General features: G+C 40.0%; 1 protein-coding gene and 1 long non-coding RNA gene across 2 annotated transcripts in view; one reads left to right on the top strand and one right to left on the bottom strand.

Moving 5' to 3' along the window:
• Window positions 1-6,818: 6,818 nt before the first annotated feature.
• Window positions 6,819-8,184, bottom strand: LOC114113607 (uncharacterized). The gene is made up of 2 exons (XR_003588510.2): window positions 7,850-8,184; window positions 6,819-7,525 (listed from the first exon to the last, which is right to left on the bottom strand). It is a non-coding gene; the product is annotated as an uncharacterized LOC114113607 (long non-coding RNA).
• A 153-nt stretch (window positions 8,185-8,337) lies between these two features.
• SLC3A1 (solute carrier family 3 member 1) overlaps window positions 8,338-20,675 on the top strand; it is a 33,778-nt gene continuing 21,440 nt past the window's right edge. Inside the window, exons 1-4 of the mRNA XM_027966884.3 lie at window positions 8,338-8,806; window positions 12,272-12,451; window positions 12,604-12,758; window positions 15,703-15,828. Coding sequence (XP_027822685.2) covers window positions 8,377-8,806; window positions 12,272-12,451; window positions 12,604-12,758; window positions 15,703-15,828 — 891 coding nt within the window. The 5' untranslated portion in view covers window positions 8,338-8,376. The remainder of the gene's footprint in view (window positions 8,807-12,271; window positions 12,452-12,603; window positions 12,759-15,702; window positions 15,829-20,675) is intronic.

Raw genomic sequence — 20,675 nt, 5'->3', positions numbered from 1 at the left:
ACTGCAACACGAGGTTCAGTTCAGTTCAGCCGCTCAGTCGTGTCCAGCCGTTTGCGATCCCATGAACTGCAGCACGCCAGGCCTCCCTGTCCATCACCAACTCCCAGAGTCCACCCGAACCCACATCCATTGAGTGGGTGATGCCATCCAATAATCTCATCCTCTGTCGTTCCCTTCTCCTCCTGCCTTCAATCTTTCCCAGCATCAGGGTCTTTTCCAATGAGTCAGCTCTTCGCATCAGGTGAGCAAAGTATTGGAGTTTCAGCTTCAACATCAGTCCTTCCAATGAACACTCAGGACTGATCTCCTTTAGGATGGACTGGTTGGATCTCCTTGCAGTCCAAGGGACTCTCAAGAGTCTTCTCCAACACCACAGTTCAAAAGCATCAATTCTTTGGCACTCAGATTTCTTTATAGTCCAACTCTCACATCCATACATGACCACTGGAAAACCATAGCCTTGTCTAGACAGACCTTACGAAGAGTGAATCTTAATGTAGAAAAGGGACTATAGTTAATAATGGATCAATATTGATTCATCAATGTACATCAAATGTACCACATGAATAAGGGAGAATGAGGACATAGAAGAGGGGAGTATATGAGAACTCTGTAGAACTACAGCTCATGTTATTCTGTAAAACTGCAGCTTTCTCTAATATATTAGCTAATACAAAAAGAATGAAATATTGATACACACAAGACAGATAAATGTCAAAATAACTATGCTGAGTAAAAGAAACCAGACAAAAATTACATACTGTATGGATGATTCTGTTTATATAAAATTCCAGACAATGCAAACCAATCTGTGGTGATAGAAAGCAGATCAGTGGTTGCCTAGGGACAGGCATGGGTACTGGGTGAGAGAGAGGTGTAGGGAGAAGTAGGAGGGAGCGAAGATGAAGAGGCTAGAGACACTTTTTGTAGCTGATGGACATGCTCATTATTTTGATTGTGGTGATGGTTTCATGGATATATACACATGTTAAAACTTGTCAAATTGTGTGCTGTAAATTTGCAATTTGTCAGTTATCCCTCAATAAAGTTGTTCTTTTAAAGGCCAAGCCAAAAAGTAACCCAACCATGTATTAATTCCCATGGCACTATAGTTGTTCATAGGCCAGTTTGAATGACCTGGACCACATTCCACTGATCCTGGCTGGGCTCACTCAAGCGTCTGTGGTCAAATGGCTGGGTGCCTGGGAACTGACTCATCTAGAGCACCATGGATAGGAAGGCTCCATAGGGAAGGCCCTTATCTCGCCCACATCCTACAGCAGACCAGCCTGGGCACAATCTCATGGTGATGGCAATTGTCTAGAAGAGGAGCACTTTTTAAAGCCTCGCTTTGTGTCAAGTTTCTTGTTCCATTGTCCAAAAACAAGCCACATGCCCAAGTCCAGACTCGGTGTGTCAAGAGACGGGAATGGTGGGGCAAAAGGCCATGTTTGACAGGGCTACAGGGATGCTCTTAATTACTGTTAATGCAAGTAATCCCTCATGTACCTGAACAATGTTTTAACTTGTATTACTTTAATCCTGTAAGGAAGGTACTTTTGTTCAAAGACTTTTGTTGTTCAGTTGCTAAGTCATATCCAACTCTTTGTGACACCATGGGTTGAAGCACTTGAGCCTTCCCTGTCCTTCACTATCTCCTGGAGCTTGCTCAAACTCACGTCCATTGAGTCAGTGATGCTATTTAACCGTCTCATCCTTTGTTGCCCTCTTCTAGAACATTTTGCCTTCAATCTTTCCCAGCATCAAATTTTTTTCCAATGAGTTTGCTGTTCCCATCAAGTGATCCAAGTACTGGAGCTTCAGCATTAGTCCTTCCGATGAATATCCAGGGTTGATTTCCTTTAGGATTGACTGGTTTGATCTCCTTGCTGTCCAAGGGAATCTCAAGCATCTTCTCCAACACCATAGTTCAAAAGCATCAGTTCTTCATCGCTCAGCCTTCTTTATGGTCTCTCACATCCGTACATGACTACTGGAAAAACCATAGCTTTGACTCTATGGACCTTTGTTAGTAAAGTGATGTTTTTGCTTTTTAATACACGAAGTTTGTCATAGCTTTCCTGCCAAGGAGCAAGTGTCTTTTAATTTCATGGCTGCAGTCACCGTCCACAGTGATTTTGGAGCCCAAGAAGATAAAATCTGTCACTGTTGCTCTGTTTCCCCATCTGTTTGCCATGAAGTGATAGGATCCGGATGCCATGCCAGTTTTTGAATGTTGAGTTTTAAGTCAGCTTTTTCTTTCACCCTCATCAAAGAGGCTCTTTAGTTCCTTTTCACTTCCTGCCATTAGAGTGATATCATCTGCATATATGATGTTAATTTCTATTAACATCAGAAATGTTAATTTCTTATATATAATTTGCAATTCCTTTTACTCCTTTATTGAATGTAATTTAGCTATTGATTATTGCAGCAATTCTTTGTATGTAGAAATAGGTTTTGTGACATTCATCAAGTCTCATGTTCTGTTAACATTTCTTTTGCTAGCTGAGCGCCGAAGAATTGATGCTTTTGAACTGTGGTGTTGGAGAAGACTCTTGAGAGTCCCTTGGACTGCACGGAGATCAGCCCTGGATGTTCTTTGGAAGGAATGATGGTAAAGCTGAAACTCCAGTACTTTGGCCACCTCAGGCGAAGAGTTGACTCATTGGAAAAGACTGATGCTGGGAGGGATTGGGGGCAGGAGGAGAAGGGGGCGACAGAGGATGAGATGGCTGGATGGCATCACCGACTCAATGGACATGAGTCTGAGTGAACTCCGAGAGTTGGTGATGGACAGGGAGGCCTGGCACGCTGCGATTCATGGGGTCACAAAGAGTCAGACACAACTGATTGACTGAACTGAACTGAACTGAAGAATGTTTTAAATAGTTTAACTTCTACCAAATCATCATGGTTAAATGTTTTCTTTTGATTCACTGGATATATAAGTTGAATTCCGACCTCTAGCTAGGATAAGTCTATTTTTCTGTTCCTTCTAATTAGAAATGTTTTTAAAAACATTGTACTCTGGACTATATTTCTAATGTTAAACTCAGAATCAAATTCAATTTTATAGCTGAGGTAAAAGAGGCTTAGAGACAATCTTGTCTAAGATCAAGCAGAGAGCAAATGGAGGCAGGGTTAATCTCACTTCCTCTGACTTAAAATTTGAGTCATGAAACTGTATCAAGGTTGGAACATTTGGCTGAGTGATAAAAATCGGCACTTTTAGGCAGAATGTACTTTCCACTTTTCTGTTCTTCCTCCTTTCCCCCTCTCCCTCCCCTTCCTTTTCATTTCTTCCTCCTCCCCCCACTTACTCATTCTCCCCTTATTCTTCAGCATAGGTCACCTACCTTTAAGTAACTATTCTTTTATTAACTTAATAGTATACCTGGCACTGAGCTGGATACTGGGAACTTAAAGATGACTATGCAGATCTTACCCTTAGATCACAGAGGCTGTAAACAGGTAAGTGCAACATGGAAAATCCTATTTTGAATGTTTACTAATCTGACAGGTTATATGCTGTAAGATATGTTGGTGGGTTTGCTGTTAACTGGAAGTCTTTATGACTGAATATACATGTATATTTAAAAATCCATTTATATATAATATAAAATATATTTCTTGTTGATTTTTGCTTTCTATATGTTTGTTTCTGTTTAATTTGCAGGATGCTTCTGTGTCTGTGGTAGCCCCATTGTTCTGTTATCTGTTTTCCAGAGGGTTCATTCTTCTTTACTTTATTATCATGATTGTGTAACTCACTTGGGATTTGAATTTACTGAGGAAGTATATCCAGATTATCTCTGATTCTTTGTTCTGATTATGTGAGTTAGCTCTTAAAGCTTCCTTAGTGTTCTTGTTCCTTATTCATGTTTAGGAGTTTTAACAGGCAGTGTATTTCTCTTTCTACAATCAATATTTCCTTCTAAGTCTCCTTGATAGTAAGTAAAACATACTTTGTACTTGGTGGGAAGTCTTAACTCTGTGACTGTCTTCTCCAAATTACTGTCAACTTCTTCTTCCCTCCAGTGTTGCCATACTTTTTCACTGAATCCATGTCTTCCTTCTGCTTTTTGAAGTTTGTTTCTTTTCTCTTTAAATCTTAGTTTAAATCTTGAGTATGAGATGTTTGTGAAGTTTGGGTGACTGATACTAGAGGGAATCACTTTAAGCTGAACTCTACAACCTGACTGGAACTTCTAGGTAGACTCCAAACTCAAGGTTCCCTAGCTTATTTTTTTTCTAATGGAAGAGTAATATTGATTGTAATATTAATTACAGAAAAATTACAAAAATCAGAAAAAGTTTAAAGAACAAATTATGTATCATCCATAATCTTAGAACCCAGAGAGAAACACTTTATTTTTTATTTATTTATATATTTTTTATTTTTTTAATTTTAAAATCTTTAATTGAGAAACACTTTAAACGTATATTCTAATACGAGTTTATATATATGAGAATTTTTTTACATAATTAGAAGAATTACTTTAAATCTTGCATTTTCCTCACTCAACACAATAATGTGAGATTTCTTCCATGTCATTAAAAATCTTTGAAAATATGCTTAGTGACTAAGATTGTATAACATGGATGTACAGTAATTTAGTTAGTCTTGTGTCACTGAACATTTTGGTTTCCAATATTTGACATTATAAATGAAACTGTAATTAATAAGCCTTATTGCTCATAAACTTTTGTTCCTGTCTTGGATTATTTCCTTAAGATAGAGTTTTGGAATTGAAATTGCCAAGTTAAAGGATATGAACCTCTTCTCCCCTTTTTATTACAAAAGTCATAATATGCTGAGAACAAATGACACAGGGTAAAGTGGAATGTATGAATCCAAGGAGTCTCATCTTCAGTCTCTGATTCTCAGCCTCCAGGCAGCCACTAGCTGACACTCAGTATGCAGGCACAAATGGCTGTGCTACGTTTTCCCACACGACTCTGATCGTATTTGCTCTCCTTATCCAGCTGTCCAACATCACTCACTAAATAATCTTTCTTTTCCTCACTTTTCATATTCTAAATCTCCTTCTGTATAAGGAATAGGGGTCCATCTTGGATGACTCCAATCTATTCAATTGATCTTTTGACCTAACCTAAACTTTAATATCAACTCTTCATTTTTTTTTTGAAGTTTTTATTTTAAAATCTGGTAGAGCTAGCCTCATTTATTACTCTGAAAACATTAAAACTCATGATACACATGGCCAAATTACTTTCCAGAATTATGAGTTTACACTGGATCCTTGCTAGTACTATTATCTTTTAGAAATTCTTTGTCAAAGTGATTGAAAATGCTTATTTCTCTAACATTAATGAGTTGATTTTCATGAAATATCTGTTTACAACCTTTTTTTCAAGCTTTAACTGATATTTTTAAAATGATATTATGAAATTTTATATATGTATACATAATCAAATTGCCAAGATCTGTTCGATCATCGAAAAAGCAAGAGAGGTCCAGAAAAACATCTATTTCTGCTTTATTGACTATTCCAAAGCCTTTGACTGTGTGGATCACACTAAACTGTGGAAAATTCTGAAGGAGATGGGAATACCAGACTACCTGACCTGCAAAAAACCTGTATGCATGCAGGTCAGGAAGCAACAGTTAGAACTGGACATGGAACAACAGACTGGTTCCAAATAGGAAAAGGAGTACATCAAGGCTGTATATTATCACCCTGCTTATTTAACTTATATGCAGAGTACATCATGAGAAACGCTGGGCTGGAGGAAACACAAGTTAAAATCAAGATTGCTGGGAGAAATATCAATAACCTCAGATATGCAGATGACGCCACCCTTATGGCAGAAAGTAAAGAGGAACTAAAAAGCCTCTTGATGAAAGTGAAAGTGGAGAGTGAAAAAGTTGGCTTAAAGCTCAACATTCAGAAAACTAAGATCATGGCATCTGGTCCCATCACTTCATGGCAAATAGGTGGGGAAACAGTGGCTGACTTTATTTTTGGGGGCTCCAAAATCACTGCAGATTGTGACTGCAGCCATGAAATTAAAAGACACTTACTCCTTGGAAGGAAAGTTATCACCAACCTAGACAGCATATTAAAAACAGAGACATTACTTTGTCAACAAAGGTCCATCTAGTCAAGGCTATAGTTTTTCCAGTAGTCATGTATGGATGTGAGAGTTGGACTATAAAGAAAGATGAGCACCAGAGAATTGATGCTTTTGAACTGTGGTGTTGGAGAAGACTCTTGAGAGTCCCTTGGACTGCAAGGAGATCCAACCAGTCCATCCTAAAGGAGATCAGTCCTGGGTGTTCATTGGAAGGACTGATGTTGAAGCTGAAACTCCAATACTTTGGCCACCTGATGTGAAGAGCTGATTCATTTGAAAAGACCCTGATACTGGGTAAGATTGAGGGCAGGAGGAGAAGGGGATGACAGAAGATGAGATACTTGGATGGCACCACTGATTGATGGACATAAGTTTGATTAAGCTGCGGGATTTGGTGATGGACAGGGAGGCCTGGCGTGCTGTGGTTCATGGGGTTGCAAAGAGTCCGACACGACTGAGCGACTGAATTGAACTGAATGTCTAACAATGTATACATACCTTTAATTTTAAGAACACAAAGTTCTTTGGCATATTTATTACCAATGCATTTACCAATTTGTCATATGTTCTTCAATTATATGCTTTGTTGTATAATAAATTTTCTTCAATAAGTTAAATCTTTGTACTTGCTTTTACTGTTCAAAAAAATTCTTTCAATTAGCTCCTATGGTGAAAAGTACCATTATGTGTTTGAGAGATAAAGTGATTTGGAAACATAAAAGTTAAATTCCTTTAATTGTTAAAAAATATACAATATGCTTAATTAGTAATAATGAGAGATGCCACTTATTGGATGCATTGAATGAGCTAGATTTTGGGATTTACTCACTTTAAAAAAATAACTTAGCCAAAATCAAACAGCTTATTTCTCTGTACCAATTACTGCTTCTAAGTTACTCTACAAATTAACAGTAATAATAGGAATTCATGTAACTTTCCTCACTTAAAACAAAAAGCTTCTTATTTGATCAAAACAGTCATAGAGCTGTTTATTATATGTGCACTGATTAAAAGGAAGCCATGAATCATCACATTCTTTTAAGGTTTGCATAATCTTCCAGGAAAGCATACCTCACTTTTAATGCAGTTTCTTCTTGGTTGCAAATTTATATTTTATACTTGTCAATGATTAAACAACTCTTTAGTGCTTGTATTAAGAACTGTTTACCTATAATAAACCGCTTGAACTTGCTAGACATGAAATTCCCCATTCTACCATCCCCACTTGGAAAAGTGCTTCCAAGAATGGGCAACCATACTCTTCTGAAAATAGGAAACAAGACTGAAGGCACCTGGGGTCGAACTGAGCATACAAGCAGGCATGTATCAGGTTGGCTTGAACTGAGATAAAATAGTTTCAGGAACAAAGGTGCTGTCGTCCCCTGTCTTCAGATCCTCTTCCTCTTGGATTTGTAGAAGAGACCTTCAAAATAACAAGTAAAGAAAAGCATGTTTCCCCTTGCAAAATTCTGTTTCTTTTTCTCATACCTAGTTGACAAGAAAGAAAATTTAAGCTATTTTTTATTGTAAAATATACATAATATAAAATTTACCACTTTAAGAACTTGAAAGTGTACAATTCAGTGGCATTGAATACATTTACACTGGTGTATGAGCACCTCCAGAACTTCTGCATCATCCAAAATGTAAACTTTATACTCATTAAACAAGAGCTGCTCCTGACCCCCTTTCTTCCAACTCCCGTTATCTACCCTTCTGCTCTGTTTCTGTGAATTCATGTACCTACCTCATATAAGTGGACTCAGACGACATCTGTCCTTTTGTCCCTGGCTTCCTTCACTTAGCATAATATCTTCAAGGTTCATCCATGTTGTGGCCCCTGTTAGAATTTCATTCCTTTTTAAGGTATATGTCACAGTTGGGTTGTCCATTCATCCACTTGGCTTCTTTCCACCTTTTGACTGTTGTGAATAATGCTGCTATGAATATTTGTGTGCTCAACCAAGTAAGGTCTTAAACTGCAGTGGAACACTGTGTCCTCTTCCCATTTCGCCTCCTCTGTGCCTCTGTTCCAGTCCAGATCTGAATCCCTCCATCTGGTTGACTGTTGCTACATCAGTCTCACAGGGTGTAAGGAGAATTTTTTAAAAACCCCACTTTACCCTTTACCCTTCCTTCCTTGGCTGAACTTTGTCCAGTCAGGTTTATTTATAAACCATGAAAAGCTCATTAACATGATCAAGCATTTCTGCAAGCTCTCTTCTCTCTTTTGTTACTACAGGAAGGCACTCGGCAGGGATAAGATTGTGAAACATGGCTGAGGATAAAAGCAAGAGAGATTCCATTGGATTAAATGCGAAGGAAGGCCAGACCAACAACGGGTTTGTACAAAATGAAGACATCCTGGAGACTGACCTGGACCCAAGTAGCCCAGCGGCCGGGCCACAGCACAACACCGTGGACATCCTCGGCCCCGGGGAGCCCGACGTGAAGGATGTCCGGCCCTACGCTGGGATGCCCAAAGAGGTGCTATTTCAGTTCTCGGGCCAGGCCCGCTACCGGATACCGCGGGAGGTGCTCTTCTGGCTCACCGTGGCTTCCGTGCTCTTGCTCATTGCGGCCACCATAGCCATCATTGCCATCTCTCCCAAGTGCCTGGACTGGTGGCAGGCGGGACCCATGTACCAGATCTACCCAAGGTCTTTCAGGGACAGCAACAAGGATGGGGATGGAGATCTGAAAGGTGCGTACCTTGAGACTTAGGGCAGGGCGGGATGAGGTTCCTTTAGGGCTCTTCATCCTGGAAGCTCATTATGCCTGGGCTGTGCGGTAATAAGCACATTCCACCCAGTATGACTGATGATGCCTTTCTCCTTGTTTATGATATTTTAAAAAGCCACTCAGCAGAACCCAGCAATTCTTAGCATATGATAAAAGGATACTTGCTAGAGCCCTTTGAGCCCCAAAGGGCTGTTAAGTTTATTGCCCAGTAGGAATTTTTGCATAGTCATCTGATCTAACTTCCTACATGAGCAAGTTTCCTCCTGAAATGTGTCCTTCTTCTGTGCACTTTAGAGTTTGTCATCTCGGAATGACTGTTTAGAATCTTTAGAATCCCTTTTCCAGGGTGCACAGTGGCTAGTTTGATAATCTGGCAGAGAGATTCTGATTAACGAGCAAAGCATAATTCATTATTTTAGAAGAAGATTAAGTGATATCTTTGAAATGTATAGACTGAGTCTTTAAAGCTTAAATCTTGAGAAATGAAGAAAAGGTATAGTGTGGGTTGGTCGTTAGTTGAATTAAGGGTTACTTAAGAAATATCCATCTTAATAAAGAAAGTAAAAAATATTTTTAAAGTTATGCTAATAATTTCCTAGTGTGTTATGTGTGGGATGTCCTTATTATTTATTGCTCAAATGAGGACACAAACCAATCGCTGGAAAGTGTCCCAGGCAAATTGGTTGATATGGTTACCCAGTTAAGGGAAGCAATAAGGAACAAATAAACTAATAAGATAATTTTCGATAATGCTATTTGGCTTGAAGAAGACAAAATAATGATTTAAGAGTATGGGATAGAGAAGGGAATGACAACCCACTCCAGTGTTCTTGTCTGGAAAATTCCACGGGCAGAGGAGCCTGATAGGCTACAGTCTGGGGGGTCTCAAAGAGTTGGACACAACTGAGCAACTGAGCACACATGACTGCATTTGGTATAGCTCTAGACGCGGATACGTAATAGCTTGCTGAATTGTTTGGTTTTGGCTAGTTGCTTGGCTCCCTTCCTGGTGCTTAGTATTCCTCTTTTCATTGCTGTAGAGTCTGTAAAGGCCTCCATTCTGCAGCCCCTTCTTCTGGCTTACCGGAGAAGGCCCCAGTCCAGCATTCTAAAAGGTGGCTTTCCTTGCATACTTCCTATAACAGGTCGCCCACTACTTCCTCAATTAGTGGACAGCTTAGACTCAGAAACTGCAGCCTTTGAGACTGTAGTTGTTCTAGAATACAGTATATAAGGATAGATTTTTCTCAGGACTGTGTGGTCAAGGCCTGCACCTTACACAAAAATGTCTGAATACATCAGGGAGTCCTCACAAAACTATTAGGTTGGTACGAAAGTAATTGAGGTTTTGCATTGCTGAATTTTGCTTTTTGATATTGGAATACATTCTTAAATAAATGTGATTATGTTATGCATCAAAAAGAAAAGAGTATAGGAAGCTTAGTCGAACTTTAAAATGCTTCAAACACATTCCTAAAATCTTCAGCTTTCTTTAGTAAACTAATAAAAGACTTCTTCACACTCATATAATTTTTCTCTTAAAAACCATCCTTCATCTTAACTAATTGAAATATTATCTGACCTTCAAGATGCAGTTCAAACCCACTTCCTTCATTAATCTGTTTAACCTCCTGGTCAGAGGGGGCGCTACCCTCCCCAAACTCTTTCAGTGTTTTGGATGGAGCCACACTTCTGGTGCTTCGGTGTAACATATCTGGGTGACTTTCCTTCCAACCCCTCAGCCCCTAGCATGATCCTGTCACCTGCTGCTGCTTACAAAGTAAATGCTTTGCAAAGTGATATTTGATGGAATAAAGCTCAAAACCCTATACCCCTAAACTATACTACCCACTTCCTGGCCCTCCCTCTGTAATCTCTTTCTAAATTCCCCATGCAAAGGGCAACTTCTAATCATCTCTCACATTTGTCATTTCCCATAACTTTTCCTTGAAGGACTGGCTGCTTCCTGTAATTAATAGGTATTTTTTCTAGAGGTTGAGAGGATTTTGTTCTAATTTGAAGAAAAAGTTCCAGGTTTCAGTTTAGTCTATTGCTTTCTGTCCCCTGGAATGTGGACATGGGAGATCCTTTGTTACTCTGTGTCCATTTGGCCTCTTCGTTTTTATCATCCTGTTCCTTTGTGCTTATTCTTGATATAAATCAAAATTTTGACTTTAATCTGAATTAAATCAAAATTCTTTTGTTGCCTGCTGATACTCCAGGAGGTCTCACGGCCATCCACGGAAGGGAACTGAACTATAGTCAGGACATAGGTACGCAGCCTGACTCCTGCTTTGGTCTCAGCGACTTCTGACAGGGGTCCCACAGGAAGTTACTGCAGACCGAATACTAAACTCGGGCTCTGCGTTTAGGACGCTGAAATAGAAGCACGTCCCCCCACTAACTGTCTGCTAATTATCCTACGGGGTCCCACGTACAGGAGTTTCATTCCTATGTCTCTTCTCATTTAAGTCTAAAGTTCTTTTCTGTATAAATGCTTGACTTCAGCACTGTCCAAAGGAAACAGAATGTGGACCACATAGGTAATTGACAGTTTTCTAGCAGCCATATTAAAAAAGTAAAAGAGAAACAAGTGAACTTAATTTGAATAATATACTTTGTTTAATCCAACATATCGACTATCTTTTCAACATATTGTTGTTGTTGTTCGATTGCTCAGTTGAATCCAGCTCTTCATGACCCCATGGACTGCAGCATACCAGGCTTCCCTGTCCCTCATCATCTCTGCAGTTTGCCCAAGTTCATGTCCATTGAGTCGGTGATGCCATCTAACCATCTTATTCCCTGTTGCCCTCTTCTCCTTCTGCCTTCAATCTTTCCCAGCATCAGGGTCTTTTCCAATGACCAGCATCAGGGTCTTTGTAACATATAATCAATATAAAAATATAAATGAGCTATTTTACATTCTTTCTTTTCATACTGGGTCTTCAATGTCGTGTGTGTTTTACATTTGCACCACATCTCAGTTTAGACTAGTTACATTGCAAGTGCTTGATAGCCACGTGGCAAGTGGCCACACACTGGACAGTGCAGCTTAGGTCACGTGACTGTCAAGAATGCATACGTTATTCTTCTTTGTGTCTTGGTACTTAGCCCAGCATCTGGCCTGGATTAGGTGCTTGAAAACCATGTGTAGAATAAATTAACAATAGTGTAGTTTTGGTTTTAAGTATAAAATATGAACAAACAACAGACAGATTTTTAAAATATTATGCATTGATGTTAAAGTTCAAAGGTTATTGCCAGAAGGCTAATTTGCTGTTGGTTGTAGAACTAGACCTTGCTATTTGAATTTTACCCAAATTCAAAAAAACCCCAGATATTTCTGTCTTAAGCCTATTCGTTTTATTTTTAATCATTCAACTGAAAAAACAAACTTTTCCATGGCTTTGACTTTTGCCTTCAGGTATTCAAGATAAATTGGATTACATCACAACTTTAAATATAAAAACTGTTTGGATTACTTCATTTTATAAATCATCCCTTAAAGATTTCCGACATGCTGTTGAAGATTTCCAAGAAATTGATCCCATTTTTGGAACAATGAAAGATTTTGAGAATCTGGTTGCAGCCATACATGATAAAGGTAAATTGAATGGAAGGTGGCTGGGATGGTTTAAGGAAAGCATTTCTCCAAATGCTTAGCTTAGAGCATTTTCTTCCTCACTATTGTATTATTCTAATATAATATTATGTAAATAATATTATCTTACCATTTGAAATGTTTTCACTCACTAGGTTTAAAATTAATCATCGATTTCATACCAAACCACACCAGTGATAAACATGCTTGGTTTCAATGGAGTCGGAACCGGACAGGAAAATATACTGATTATTATATCTGGCATGACTGTAACTATGAAAATGGCACAACCATACCACCCAACAACTGGGTAAGTCCCAACATGCTTGATTTACAGAAGTAAAATTGGCAGATCTTCAGTTATTAAACTGGTTGTTTATAAAGCTATTTTAAAGGAAAGTGAATGATAGCTATAGTTTATGAGAAGAGAAACAAATTTCCCAAAGAAATAGAAATGAAGTCCCAAGCTTCTAATCATCTGTGGGTTTGGATTTTTCATTTCACTGTAGAGCTGATGTGTTTTGGCATATTAAAACCTATGCTCTCCGTTAAACTCTCTTTCCTTTATTTCCCCCTCTGTCCAGCTGAGACCCCATGTCTTGTTAGTATAGTAACTGTCTTGCTACCCTCCAGACCCTTTTGCCTTTCTGACTTTTTGACTCTGTTGTCCAGTAAAACACTAGCCCTAAAAGAACTCAACCATCCATTTTTTCTTTACCTGAACTTTGGCATCCAAGCCTCTGGATATATTCATAGTCCCTATCTGAACTGATCCATCCACTCTTTTGGGGGAATTTTACTAAATCCAGCTGATCAACATGCCCTCTCTCCTCTTCAGACGTCTTACCCACCTTCACCGCATCTCATCACCCTCATCAGCAAACCCAGCTTTAAAGGGAGAACAGAAGCTGACACTCCTGCCTCTGTTCCCACCCTCTTCCTGTTCACCTCTTCTGGACAGAGACCTTGTCTCTCCTGCTTGAGAGAAAGCCCAGTGAAATGTTTTAGATAAACAATGAACAATTTCTAGTGTAAAATATTTGGAATACACTTACACTAAAAACGGATTCATTGCTTATATGAAATTCAGATTGAATTGAATGTCTCATGGTTTATCTGGCAGCTCTCCTCCTGTCCCAGGTCAGTCCCTCTGTGTACTCTAGTTCATCTTCTCTCCTGCTTTCTACAGACCCTTTTTCTCTGGATCATCTCTCCTCACTCCAGGGCCTCCCTCTTGACCTCCCTAAGCACTAAAAGAGGCTGACTCCTGGGCATCAGCTTTTAAATGACCCAAGGGCACTCAAACAATGTGTGTCTAAAGTTGACCGTATGATCTTTTCCCCCAACCTCCCGTATGCGAGGTTATGTGAATAGCACTAATATACACAGCCTGGTGAACAGCCCTTTAGCAAGTCCTGGCAATTTCACCTCTTCCCAGGTGGCTCAGTGTTAAAGAATCCACCTGCCAAAGCAGGAGATGCAGGTTCAGTCCCTGAGCCGAGTAGATCCCCTGGAGAAGGAAATGGCAACTTGCTTCAGTATTCTTGCCTGGGAAATCCTGTAGACAGAGGAACCTGGTAGCCTATAGGCCACAGGGTTGCAAAGAGTTGAACACAACTGAGTGAGCAAACACACAATTTTCCTTTTTACCAATCCACCACTTTTGAAAATGATGATGGCGTTAGCAAACATTTGCTAAATGCTTACTACTGTGTGCCAGGCTCTGAGTGTGTTATATTGATTATATTCATTAATTTCTTTAATTCATTGTAGAATCTTATGGGTTGGACTTTAATTCCTGTTTTACAGATGAGCAGACTGAGGCAGAGAAATGTTAAGCACCTTGCCCTGGTTCACAGCTAATAAATGAAAGGGCTAAAGACTGTATCTAGCCTAATTTTTACTGAGTGAACATAAATTGGTACAACGTTGAGGTCTTAATTTTACATTTCTCTAACTGCTAATGATTATTTATATAATTACTAATTATTGGTGTACTAGTTGCCTAATTAATAATGCTGCTGAATATCTTTTCATACATTTATTCACTTGAGCTTCCATTTCTGTGGAACATCTGTTTAATGGTTTCTTTCTCCAATTTTTTGTTGGATTGCTGGTCCCTTTGAAATAGATTTGCAGAGTTTATTTATTTTTTTGTATTTTGTAAACTGATCTTTCTGTATACTGATATATGCTGTAAAAATCTTATCCTGATTTGTATTCAGGTGGGCCATGAGGTGAGCTGGCGAGAATGTTTCCTCAAAAGGCATCAGCTACTACTTAGCTTGGGCCAGTTGTTGCCATGGAAATGTGGACCCAGTGTGACTAGGTGTTTCAACTAAAAATAAAATATTTATGCAAATCCCTCAGTTTATAAATGTTGTCTAGATGTTCTCTTTAATGTGAAATGAACAAATGGCCCAAGACAGAGCCCCGAGGAAACTGACACAGGTTCCTCCTCCTGGAAATGCCACGGATGTGAGAGCTTCTAGAAGGAGGAAAGCAGCACCCCTGTCAAATGCTGTTGGGTGCCAGCATTTGCAGTTACTGTGTGTGTGCTCAGTCACTTAGTCATTTCTGACTCTTTGCTACCCCATGGACTGTAGCTGCCCAGGCTCCTCTTTCCATGGGATTTCCCAGGCAAGAATACTGGAGTCGATTGCCATTTCCTTCTCCAGGATATCTTTCTGACCCTGGGATCGAACCTGGGTCTCCTGCCTTGCAGGCAGATTCTTTACCATCTGAGCTATAGGGAAGTCCTCTTGAAGTTGCTAGATTTCTTTTATTCCTGAGGGCTAGCAGCATTTTAAATAGAATGATTCTAATATTTTTCTGAAAATACCACTTAAATAATCGCTCTATTTGGATTCAAGCTCCAAAGATCAGTGGAATGTGTCTTTCTCCCAAATTGACCATCATTTGCTTTTCTTCACAAACAGGAGTCCAGAGCCTGGACAGAAGTTTCAAGAAAATAGAAATGTCTGCTCCTTACATTGAGAGCATTGATTTGATGTTGTGGTTGTTGTGAACAGTTTCTACTGTACTAACACATCACAACCACTTTTGTGGGGCACTAGGCCAGCAAGTGGAATTTTAGGGAATTAGTTTATCTAGTGCTCTCACTAGAAGGAAAATTCTGGGGACGCGTGCACTTAGTCTGCATGGGGCTGACGATGACAATGATCATTTCTTTGTGGGCAATACCATCATAGAAACCATGCTAAGGAACTGATCTGCTATTTTCTGTTTGCTAGTTAAGTGTATATGGAAACTCCAGTTGGCACTTTGATGAGGTACGAAAACAATGCTATTTTCATCAGTTTATGAAAGAGCAACCTGATTTAAATTTCCGTAATCCTGATGTTCAAGAAGAAATAAAAGTGAGTACAGACATCCACGTAAACTTCTCCATTTCATGGGTGCTTAAGTGGTTATTTGCTACACTTTGTATTGAATAGTAATTGTGTCAGCAAAATCAAGCAGTGCAATTCAGTTCTGGGATTAAGGTGTCTGATGCAAATACAGACTCTCAGATATGTCAGTGGCTCTTTCCTTCCTCTAACCCCAAATAATTGAAATGGGTGGAAGGCAGAAACACCTGTTACCTCAGCTCTGCGATGCCTCTCTGCCTGTGCTAAGCTGGCACAGCTCCTGGGTCTGGACCTGGCCTCATCATTGGCTTCAGGGAGCTTCTGTGTGAATTATTTAGCTTTTCTGTGTCTTGGATCCCTTGTCTATGAGACACGATTGATGGTGCAGTGTTTGTCTCACAGGGACTTTTTGGAACATGAGTTGATATAACCCATGTGCAACACTTCTGTATTCACTCAGTAAATATCAACTTATTATCTGCTCCATGTCAGGTCTGGTTCTAAGTAGTGGGAATGCAACAGTGAATCAAAGAAACCCCACCCTCAAGGAATTCCCAATAGCCTTAGGGGAAGGCAGACAACAGCTAAATATTTAACATGTCAGGTGGTGATGAAGGCTTAAAGCTTCGCAGCACCAGTGAGAAGTGGGCTCAGAGACACCCCTATGTTGAAGTCCCATTTGCACAAAAACCTGATGTTTGCAAGGGGGGCATGTGAACAGCTAGGGAAAGAGAACTTCAGGCAGAGAGAAGAGCAAATGCAAAATTCTCTGGGGGAGACTGAGCTCCATGTGTTTCAGAAATGATCTGGGGGCTGCTGCGCAGAACTGCCAGGCACAGCAAGTGATATTTCAAGACGTTCGATTAAATTTTAATTTCAGTTAAATAATGAATAGTGCAATATTTGATACTTTCTTCTACTAAAAAATTATTCGTGGTTTATCTTAAATTAAAGCTTAACTGGTTGTCCTGTATTCCATGTGGCAACACTACCAGTGCACTTCTGTGAAGTGAGGGACAGGCTTGGGGAGTTTGGTGTTCTGAGGGCTGGTGCTGTGGGGCTGTGAATGCTGTCGTAGGGACACTTGCTGAGCTAGAGATGATGCTCTGTGGTCTGGTGACGCTCAGATTTCCTGCAGCACCCAGGTGAGAGTTGCTGGCACTCACACCTGTATAGTGGTGGCTCTAACAACACCTGATACATAATTCACAGTAAACATTAGCCCTGTTGCTGTTTGCATCATTGCTGCTGCTGTGGCTCTCATGGGCAAGAATTTAGGATACCAGGGTAGGGCTCTGAGGTCGGTGAGGAGGAAACCCAAAGAGAGCAGAGCAGGCAGCTGTGGGTCTCTTTCTACAAGTCATCATGTCAGCCAGATGGAGAGGATGCCTTGTTGGAGTCTCTAAGAACACTGTGCCCCTTAGTCTGTTCTTGTTTTGTTTTTAAATAACAGCTTTATTGAGATATAATTGACATACCACAAAATCCACCCCTTTCAAGTATGTAAGTCAGTGGTTTTAGTATGTTTACAGGATTATGCAAGTATCACTACTAATTTCAGACACTTTCATCACCCCCCAAAAGAAACCCCATACCCGTTAGAACTCACTCCCTCTGGATACTGTATTTTCTCTCTTTGAGCCCTGGAAACTAATACTCTACTTTATGCCTCTATAAATAAGCCTGTTCTGGACAGTCCACATAAATGGAATCATATAGTATCTATACAGATGTCTGTGACCTGTATCTATATTATAATTTAATTTCTTGAGAAACTGTTTTCCAGTGTAGCTGGACCATTTTACGTTTTTATTAGCAATGTATGAAGTTTCGATTTTCTCTGTATCCTCATTGACACTTGCTATTGTCTTAACTGTGATAACAGTCATCCTAGTGAAGTGGTATTTCACTGTGGTTATGATTTGCATTTCCCTGACAGCTAATGATAGTGAGCATCTTTTCATGTGCTTATAGTTTATTTGTATATTTTCATTGGGGAAATGTCTATTCAAATCCTTTCTCTATTTTAAAATGGTGTTATTTGTCTTTTTGTTGAGTTATGTGTTTTTTTTAATACATTCTGGATATATGATTTGCAATTAATTTTCTTCCTTTGTATAGGTTGTCTTTTTACTTCCTTGATGGTGCTCTTTGAAGCACAAGAGTTTTTAATTGCTGTGATCTTCAACTTACCTATTTTTTTTCTTGCTTATGCTTATAGTGTAACATTTAAGAACCAGTGCCTAACTCCAGGTTGTGAAGATTTAACTCATGTTTTCCTTTAAGAGTTTTGTAGTTTCAGCTCTTACACTTAGGTATCTGATCCACTTTTTGTTGATTTCTGTATATGGTAAGAGGGAGTCTAACTTCACTCTTCTGCATGTAGCTATCTAGTTATCCCAACAATACATGTTACCAAAGATTATTCTTTCACCATTGAGCTATCTTGGAACCCTTTTGAATATCAATTGATCATAAACATCGGGGCTTATTTCTAGACTGTCATTTCTGTTCCATTGATCTATATGTCTGTCCTTATGCCAGTACTGTCTGGATTACTATAGTTTTATATAGTAAGTTTTGAAATTGGGATGTGGGAGAGCCCTACCACCTTGTTCTTTTTTTTCAAGATTGTTCAGCTGTTCTGGGTTCTTTGCACTTCCCTGAGAATTTTATTACTAGCTTGTCAATTTCTGCAGAGAAGCCTGCTGGGGTTGTACGGAACCTGTGGATCAGTTTGGGGGAGTATTGCCATCTGAACAATATTAGCTCTTCGGATCTGTGGACACAGGATGTCTTTCTACTTACTCAAAATCTCCTTTAGTTGCTTTCAACAGTGTCTTCTAGTTTTCAGTGTACATATCCTGCACTTCTTTTGTTAAATATATTCCTATAAATTCCTTAGTTCAAAGGCTATTTTTACCGCATATGTTTTCCAGAATTTAGATGAATTGCTTTGAGATCTTGAGAAGTAGGCTCCTTGTCATGGCAGCCGTGTCTCATTTGGGGGAGGGGAGGTAGACACAGCCAGCCCACTAACAAGCAGTTAGTTTTAAACTTCTCTGATGGAGTGTGAACTTTCCTCTTCTCCATCACTGAAGATCATTTATACAATCACACCCCCCACTCTTATTAGGCACTTACTTTTTGCCAAGAGCTTTACCAGCATCATCTCATTTGATGCTCAAAACAAACCTAACTTAGGAGATTTTATGACCACGACTGTTTCACAGAGAAGGAAACTGAGGCTTAAAGAGGTGACACCACCCACCTTGGGACTAAGGGGACAAGATTCAAACCCAAGCACCGAGATTGTGGCATCCATGTACTTAAATTAACCACAGCCCCATGCCTAATTTGAGGCAAACTGCTTCTCTCTCTGTTTCACTTCTTCTACACAGTTTTTGTAAGAAGGTTTGTAATTGGAAATTCGTATATGGGAGCATAAACCAGTTGGTTTATCAGGCAGTGGATTTCTCCAGGCTCCTTGCGGCAATATTGATAGATTGCCTGGAGATGTTTAGACAAATGTGATAAATTTTGCAAAAATGTGCCAGCAATAAATTCTCTTTTGGCTAACCCAGCAATTCTCTTGAAGGCATCCAAGTAGTAGAGGACATAAATAGGAGCCTTAGTTACTAGCATTGCAGGATGAAATCCCTCTTGAGATGAATCATTACTGCCTCTGGTTGGAGAGGTTAGACATTTTTTTGCAAGGCTGGTTTAGAAGGTTTTCTATTAGAAGTAAATAAGAAAGGCTGAATGCTGTAAAGGAAGGCTCTTTGCTCCTGGAAAGGGACCTTTCACATGAAGGGACTTCTGACATCCTCCTCCCCCGAGCAGCACTTATCTTTGAAGCAGAGTTATGCAGGTTAATAATTTGCAACCCTGAGAATTTGTGGTGAGGAGGCATTTGGAATGAGTTGTGCTTGCATACCAGCTTGTACTCAGGACCTGAGCCTTCTTCTTTGGGGCTCCCATCAGATTTCAGTTTATCTGCACGGTGGGAGGCCGGCAGGCGGGGACACCCAGCACGGAGCATCCTTCTTCGTCCTCTTTGTCCTCTCCCTTGCACTGGCCATTAGGGGTTTGGCTGTGCCCTGAACCTTCCAGGGCTAGAGCTTTTTCAGCTAGAGAAGTCAGGAAGTCTTCTCAGAGGAGGAGTGGCTTATATTTGTCTAGTATTTTATAACTTTCTGATCAGTTTGTTTTTTATTTGCCCTCCAAATCCCTTATCTGACAAATAAGGAAACTGAGGCCCAGAGAAGTGATCAGTAGACAAGCTGCCGAGCAGGGAAGAGATTCCAGATGGACTGGCCCCATGTCTGGGGCTCAGTCTGATTCCTGAAACCACCCACGTGGGAAGGCTGAGCCCTGGAGTAGAAGAGTTAGTGTATTTACAGCAACTGGTGACTGGGAACCAAGATGCCCTCCTGGCTAAAGATGGGATGCAGAGCATAAGTAATGGCTCTGTTCTGCCCCTACTGAGCACGGTATTGATGGCGACAAGCAGCTCAACTCAAAACAAAAGATACTCACTACCTGCTTTATAAGCCAGCTCAGTGCTTGATGCTCATCACTGTAGCATCGTTATACCACGTGTATGCCATGCACTTCATTATAAACCATTCCCTCATTAAACAGCATGTGTTGTGTACTGGCTATATCCCAGAGCAGGCTGATTCTGAAGATGGACCCATGTTGTGGCCGTCATGGGCTATGATAATATATTCTGGAGGTGGGCGGCAAACAAATGGGAAATTATGGTAAAGTGTGCTGAGTGTTCATGGCAGTACGAAGTAGGAGAATGCAAGGCAGGGACCTGAGAGAGACTGGGGTAAGGTTTACAGAGGAAG

This window comes from Ovis aries, chromosome 3 (assembly GCF_016772045.2).
Source record: "Ovis aries strain OAR_USU_Benz2616 breed Rambouillet chromosome 3, ARS-UI_Ramb_v3.0, whole genome shotgun sequence".
Taxonomy (NCBI): Eukaryota; Metazoa; Chordata; class Mammalia; order Artiodactyla; family Bovidae; genus Ovis; species Ovis aries.
The sequence above is the reverse complement of the archived record's forward strand: the minus strand, read 5'-3'. Positions and strand labels throughout refer to the sequence as shown.